Source organism: Theobroma umbraticum, unplaced genomic scaffold (genome assembly GCF_002168275.2).
Source record: "Theobroma umbraticum cultivar Fairchild unplaced genomic scaffold, ASM216827v3 scaffold_51.0, whole genome shotgun sequence".
NCBI classification, from domain to species: Eukaryota; Viridiplantae; Streptophyta; class Magnoliopsida; order Malvales; family Malvaceae; genus Theobroma; species Theobroma umbraticum.
This window is the reverse complement of record NW_018397260.1, coordinates 9,838,034-9,845,269: the sequence shown is the minus strand read 5'-3', so window position 1 is coordinate 9,845,269 and position 7,236 is coordinate 9,838,034. Positions and strand designations below refer to the sequence as shown.

Sequence of the window (7,236 nt, the reverse complement as noted above, 5' to 3'; positions counted from 1 at the left end):
AAAGGAGTACCCATCACGTGGCCTAAGCATTGTCTTGAGGTCATATATCTTTACTTTAGTGTAATCCGGACCACCCCAAGGAGGTGATAAGAAGACAGTGTCTGCCTACAGCACCAGAAATATTGATGTAAAAGACATTAGAATAAAGCTAAATAGAAAGAAACAAATACATGAAAAAGATTTATATGTTCGTTCATAGACTTCAGCATCAATCATTAAGAGGCAATAACAAGAACTAGAAAAGATAACATCTAGAATTTACTAGTTGGCGCCATATCCATTGTCTGATATATCAAAATCTGATATGTTGCAAAGGGACACCCATTCAACGTAAAAGCCCCAAGTTCAAACCTTGGGAAAGGATGGTTGGTTTACACGATGGAATAACATGCCATGTAAAATAAGAAACTAAAATCTGTAAATATGCAATAAGCCAGTCTGGTACCTTCAATTTAGGTGCCAAAGCGAAAAAATCTCCCATTATGAAATCTATTCGGTCATTGACACCATAGACAGCAGCATTATGATATGCATAATCTATCTTCTTTGGATCGATATCAATAGCAATAACATGTGCGCTCCTGAAGAATCGCACAGTACAAGTCAATAAAGTATGGCCATAACATTCAGCACAACCTAACCAAGGGAAATATAGTTTCAATAGTACTCACCTCTGGGCCAATTGAATGGCATTCCCGCCAACTCCAGTAAAAGAGTCAACTACAATGCCACTCCCACATCGGGATGCATGATGCCTGGCTATAGGCTCTGGAGTGACAGAAAACCACCCTTCCTCATCCATTTTTATACCATCATCAAATCTGGAGAATAGCAGGTATCTCTGACACCAATATTTACCAATAATGGCAGAATTCTCCTCAAATATCTCTTGGAATTGAAGTTCTGTACAGAGGAATAAAAGTTCAATGAACCAGTTTTTACAATATACCACAAGGGATAAGAAAACCAGCAGCTGCAAATAGAACAGAAAAATTATCATTGGACATCACAAGAATTTGAGGACACGGGCAAACACACAAATACACAAAAGGTAAAATGGTTTTTACATAGTGTCTTCATGGTGTTAGGTTGATGTCAATGGCATGAATTCTTCACTAGACAGTGTAGCATACTAAAGATGCAGGCTCCAAATCATCTTTGGTGTGCTTTACTGCTTTAGGATTCACTTCAAAAGTTTTAATAATGTTTACTTCCACATTTCTGGTCTAATAGCTGGATCATATATCCAACACGGCTAACAAACTTCCAAAATATATTATTGAGAAAAATAACAAATTATTATGCAAACTGCTCATGAGAACAATAAGGAAAAAAAGTCCCTAAAATAAGAACTGAAGTCTGATCAAGCCCAATTGACCAGAGATACATTTCTTACATCCATCGTAAGACAATTCCAAACCGTTTCCCCAGCATTAGCTTACTTTAGCTAACAATATTACAAAAAGAACAGCGTTGAATTAATCCAATTAAAGGTAAACTTTGTGTTAAATGTTGAAGCAATGGAGTTCATCAATAAAAAGGAGGGAAAAGAATAATTGAATTATATACCTTCATCATCCCTTGCCAATTTCCTCTGAGCTCGTCTTCTTGTTTTCTTTTTCCCTTTTCTAATGGCAGCTACAAGTAGGGTATCCGCCTGATTTTTTGCTAAAGCAGCAGTTTCTAAAATAATATCTTCACCATCAGAAATTGTTCCAGGGGGTACCTTGGGCATGCTGCAAGCAAATTAAGAAGTCAGAAGCCCCTGAAATGGACATAATTAAGAGCATCATCCATTTGTAGTAGACGTTCAATAATGTAATACCAAACCGTTCAAGCATGTTGCCTCAGCCATTATGAATGTTAATGAAGCTGTGAAATTTCAGTTTTGCAAGATAAAGCAGTGAAACAACAGTTTCAGAAAAATTACTGCAGTGCATTAAAAGAAGGTACTAACCTGTCAACATTTTCCTGGGCATCTGATGTTAAGCGTAATGTAAGTTCAGCATCACAAGTACCACTGGTCTCACAATGTTCACCTGCAAGCTCAAAACTCTTGCTTACAGAAGGTATTGTCAAACTAGAAGCAGCAGCCACTCCAGTCCCATTTGAAAGCTCATCAGATAGCAGCTCTTCTATTCCACCACCATGTACAGATTTCTGAAGTGACTCAGCAGTCATTTCATTTGAATTATTATTAAGGTTATGAAATACTAGATTTTCCATGTCTGTGGGTGGGTCCCATGTAGAAGCTTGAGTTTTGAGATTGTAGAAGTAGTTCCGATTACAGTTGGTAAATCTTGATGAGCAAGGTTTGTTAAAAAAGCTTCGATAAGGGCAACCATGGTTGTCAGGTTCCTTGGTATGTTTTGAGGGGCTACACTACTATTCCTAGTCGATTTGGTTTTCACCGCCCACGTGGCCTGGAGCAAATTTCAGAATGCTGTTGCGGCTATTATTATCGGTCAGTCAGGTTCGGTTTTTTTCATTCATCCAGGACTGGACCCAACCCTTCTCTGGCCTAGAATGGAGGTTCAGGTGTCACTTTTTGCACAAATTTTATTTTTTGGATTCTCATAACGGATACTGATTTTATTTGATTGTTTTTTTTTGGTTTCTTTTGTTGTTTCTCAAGGCATTGACCCCAGTTTGATTAGCCTTTCAGATGATCTCTGTCTCCTTTTTATAACCCAAGAAAAGAAACATGGAAACCCAGCAATCATGAGATCAATTTTTCTATTGAACCAACCTTTCGGTAAACTCGATGGTCAATAACAAATACATCTGCTTTATCTTGTTAGCACATGCTCTCAATAATAATAACCTTCATAGCAGTTCCCATCAAATTCTTAAATTGTTGCATCTACATTCTCTAATGTAAGAACCTCTCAACAACTTAACTATAATCCCACCGTCCAAACCTTCCTGCACATAATAAGTTGTCATATCTCAGTCGCATAACTAACAAGGGGGGGGGGGGGGGGGGGGGGTGGACCTCATCCATACTTTCGTAGTCAATGATTCAAAGAGCAGTATGCATCATGCACGAGTCATGCTTGCGCATGCACACGAGCACTTGGATGGTAATGTTGGTGTGGTGTTGTTACAAACATAACTCGAAGTTAAGGCAAATTCCAAAAACACCAAATGCAAATGCAAACAACTTCAGACTTACATCAAACCACTACCTTAATGCAGCATTATATACATGGTTTTAGGCTGTTGGTACTTGGTACAACTCTGGGTGGTGTGGCCCAAAAGAGCAGAAGACATAAAGAGAACAAAGGCCGGTTGTTACAACCAGCATAAAGAAGAAGAGTTGAAAACCAGCTCACCTAACAATAAATCAGATAGACCGACAAGGTTAAAATGGTTGATACAAAAAGCATTTGTTTGGCTTTCAGAATAAATGTATTTGTCTTCTTTGAACATTTTACAGACATTGATTTTTGTTCTCCAAGCCATACTTTCTATACATCTTCCTCCGTTTCAGTCATAAGGCGACAACTTTGTCCTACATTATCCATGAGATTTGTTTTGCTTTTGAAGAGAGAATATGAAAGCACTTGCATTACTTTCATTCACAGTATAACCGAAATTGAGGCTGTTGTGAGGGAACCCATAAAACAGCATTAAAAATCATTAGGAGCTCAAATATCACGAAAGGTGACCCCGTTCTCCTTCACTGCTCCACACAAGTATGCTGATTTATTGTCCTCTGACTGCCGTCTCCGTGAAGTAAGCAGTTATTGCCTTCAGCTTTCCATTCAAAAAGTTTTTCTCAACCTAAGAGTATAAACATTTGCATTTAGCAACAAGAGAAGAAAATTCAACAGCACGAACATAAAACTGGTTCACAAATAAGAGAGGCAATACATTTCTAGACTACTAGATAGGATACCTCTGAAAACCAGAATTTAAAAGGAAATTGGGAACAGTTGATAGAAATTTCTATTGATAATAGACTTGCGTATGGAGCACAAAGAAAACAGCTGTTGAAAAATCAGACGAATTATTTCAGAAACTGATTTTTTCAAAAGTTTGCTCATAACTGAAAGATCCAATTTATTACAAGCCGAGGATCCTGATTTGAGCAAAGGAGCTCTGGTCAACATATCTAGTTTTCTAGTGAGCACATAAAAAATCTCTGTATCTTACATTAAAATAACAGTGTTTTAAGTGGAAAAACATACTCCTGTGGTGATACCTACTACATATCTATATCAATAAAGTTCACTGATGAATAAAGTTTAAAGATTACCTCTAATGACCAAGGAGGCTGTGCAGATAGAGATAATTCTGCCAATTGGTTGAGATCTACATGTCTAGGGAGAAACATGACAATTCTGCAGGCAATTTTCTTCGCAACAAAAAAAAGGAAATATCTGCAGGAGTAACAATTGGAAAGAAATTAAGACAACTCTTAAGAGGTACCAAGCAAAACTTAAATATTAGCTTTACGCAAAACTTTTCGGTAGCAGAAAAGGAGTAACCCAAAAAAAAAAGAAGCAAAAAAGCCAATTCAAAATTATTACCTTTTTGACGAAATACTAAGCTAAACAAAAAAAACACCAACTTCAAAAGAAAAAAACTAAAGGGTACCTTTAAGAGCAAGAGAGAATGAGTTTCTTGCTGAATCTATGAGCTGATTTTCGTCCTCTACTATATGAGCGTCATCGTTTTCTTCTTTTTGAACTGCGTATTATTGTTAAAGGGAAAAAGGAAGGGGGACAATGACAATGAGTGAGTGAATTTGAAATCTTTTTTTGGTTTATTCGTTTCTTTTTTTTTTTGTGCAGTTTCAATTTTAACTTTTTTAAAAGAAGCTAATAATGAGAGAAAATATTGAGAGTACCTTTCAACTTTTCCCCTTTTCTGAAGAGACGACTGTGCTTATGGACTGTTATAGCTTTGTTTGGATCTGGATCTGGTCCACTCAAACTCTCATTCTGATCTCCTCCTTCATGTCCTGCCAAATGCTGCAAAAAGATTTCACATTTCAAACATTATTTCTCTTTGTCTTTCCTTTTCTGGGAATTAAAAAATGTCATCTGCTCAATTGGATTAAGCAAAAAAATAAAAAAAAAAGCCATGCAAACTGATCAACAATGATCGATCACAGCGTACACTGTCATACATTGCTCTCTGCTTATGCATTGCACTATAAACTTGAGATTAAAATGAACAAAAGAAAAAAGTTAAAGGATTTGGCGAAGTTACTAAAGAGAGTTCGGAAGTGAGAGAATCATGGTCGTGAGCATCGGAAGCAAAAGAACAGCGATCGACACTAGCGGAAGCCGAAGAGAAGAGGCTGAAATTCGATTCCAGAGTGAATATAACGGAGTCAGGGCTCGCATCTCGAGCTCTGTAACCTGATGAACTCACCGAGCTTTGTTCTTGAAATCCTAGCTCCGCCATTTTCTTCAAAGCTTCACTTCTTCAGTCCTTCCTCCTCCTTTCTTCAAATGTCGGCCATTTTTCTTTGCTCATGTTTGTTTCTGTTTGTTTGGTATATAAGTATGGCGGGTTAAAGACGGGAGGCCCTTTTAAAACCCTTTTGTTACTACTTTTAATGTTACGGGCTCTCATTGACTTGGACCTGGGGATTTTGACTCTCATGAAATGACTGTAAAGCCCTTGGATTTATGATTATTTAGGTTTAATTATAAGGGTAATAAGGACTTTGGGATATAATTTTGTGGGAGGAATTGCGGGGGTTGTCACGTTCGAAGAGAATATTTTTTGATAAATGGACGTGATTACTCTTTTCGTGTAAGACAAATTATGGGCATTAAATCATGATGTCCACCATGTCAAAAAAACGATGCCGTTAGAGGAAAATTTAGGAGAATGTGGAAAAGTAAGTTGGAAATTGCCATTTTTCAAAAAAAGAAGAAGAAAGAATTGGACTTGCTTACCAAGGATACTAACATATTGCAGGCACAACCAAGCTGAAATTTCAAGTAAAAATCAATTATTCTTGTGTAACAATCACTAGTCATAATTGGGAGTATGGAATTGACAACAAAAAAAGGCCATTAAAATAAAGTTGAAATTGACCATATGATTAGAATTCCCATTATATGACTTGAAAGAAAGTAGTAATAGAAAACATTAGACCTTTTTCTTTGATGGGTATGGGTCAATTCCCATCATAACTACTAATGGTCACACCCAAATTAAAACCCCACCAAGAGACTAGTACCCAAACCTACAATCAAGCAATCTTTTAACTGTTTAGAACAAAGTCACACCGCAATTTGCTCTTTTAAATCTTTTACCCTTTGCTCTGTTTGTCTGAAAGAAGAGCAATGTTGGGACATGGTTCCGTGGAACAAAATAGTAAGTGTTAGGAAAGTTAGTCAACGGAGAAATGTTGTTGGCACTGTGTTTTTCCTTTGTATCCTCATGCAACAGCAGAGAGTTGAAAGAGCTATGGGCGGTGAGCCGGTGATCAGACCTTTTCGTCCCCATCGAAAGTGCCGCACTGCGTGGAGAAATCATCATCTTTTGTTTTTTTTTTTTTTTTTATTTTGCGTCCTACACCTTAGCGTACGTGGATATTGCAACAGTTGTTTCATCTCAGGCTACGTTTTTGTCAGGGAAGCTTCCTACTTCTTTACACGTGATGGGTCAGGAGATATAAAGCAACAAAATCCAGGCTCTTTTCTTCCTTTCTTTCTCCATGGAAACATTTCTTACCATCCGTGATACTTTACATCCTTTGCTTGTCAAAGAATTTATTGCATAAATTGACGTATCGTAGCAGAACAAAATGAAATCCTCGAGAAATGGTGGATTCACCATCCCCACAAAAATTGTACACACGGTTGTCAGCTGTACAGCCTGGAGCCATGCCAGTCAAACCAAACCGGGTAATTCTGCTACAGAAATAATTAAGAATATACATGCACTAGGTGGAAAAAACACAATAGTCGATTTAACTACAGAGGCTCTCTTGTCTCTAGGCTTGGTAATGAGGGAGTGCATGTGGGATTACATTGGTAAATCTTGATGAGCAAGGTTTGTTAAAAAAGCTTCGATAAGGGCAACCATGGTTGTCAGGTTCCTTGGTATGTTTTGAGGGGCTACACTACTATTCCTAGTCGATTTGGTTTTCACCGCCCACGTGGCCTGGAGCAAATTTCAGAATGCTGTTGCGGCTATTATTATCGGTCAGTCAGGTTCGGTTTGTTTCATTCATCCAGGACTGGACCCAACCCTTCTCTGGCCTAG

The 7,236-nt window shown here is 37.7% G+C and overlaps 2 protein-coding genes and 1 long non-coding RNA gene across 3 annotated transcripts; all 3 read right to left on the bottom strand.

Moving 5' to 3' along the window:
* Nucleotides 1-3: 3 nt before the first annotated feature.
* On the bottom strand, nucleotides 4-2,280 carry LOC110416581 (uncharacterized; the record flags this gene model as incomplete). The annotated part of the gene is made up of 5 exons (XM_021428593.2): nucleotides 1,958-2,280; nucleotides 1,570-1,736; nucleotides 672-903; nucleotides 446-581; nucleotides 4-105 (listed from the first exon to the last, which is right to left on the bottom strand). Coding segments are annotated over exons 1-5 (906 nt in total), but the record flags the coding sequence as incomplete, so codon positions are not given.
* Nucleotides 2,281-3,171: 891 nt separating this feature from the next.
* LOC110417177 (uncharacterized) lies at nucleotides 3,172-4,388 on the bottom strand. The gene is made up of 2 exons (XR_002445289.2): nucleotides 4,262-4,388; nucleotides 3,172-3,786 (listed from the first exon to the last, which is right to left on the bottom strand). It is a non-coding gene; the product is annotated as an uncharacterized LOC110417177 (long non-coding RNA).
* Nucleotides 4,389-4,576: 188 nt separating this feature from the next.
* On the bottom strand, nucleotides 4,577-5,524 carry LOC110417234 (uncharacterized). Its single transcript, XM_021429472.1, has 3 exons — nucleotides 5,221-5,524; nucleotides 4,856-4,979; nucleotides 4,577-4,695 (listed from the first exon to the last, which is right to left on the bottom strand). The coding sequence occupies exons 1-3, from the start codon at nucleotides 5,416-5,418 to the stop codon at nucleotides 4,592-4,594; spliced, it is 426 nt and encodes a 141-aa protein (XP_021285147.1). The 5' UTR covers nucleotides 5,419-5,524; the 3' UTR covers nucleotides 4,577-4,591.
* Nucleotides 5,525-7,236: the final 1,712 nt, after the last annotated feature.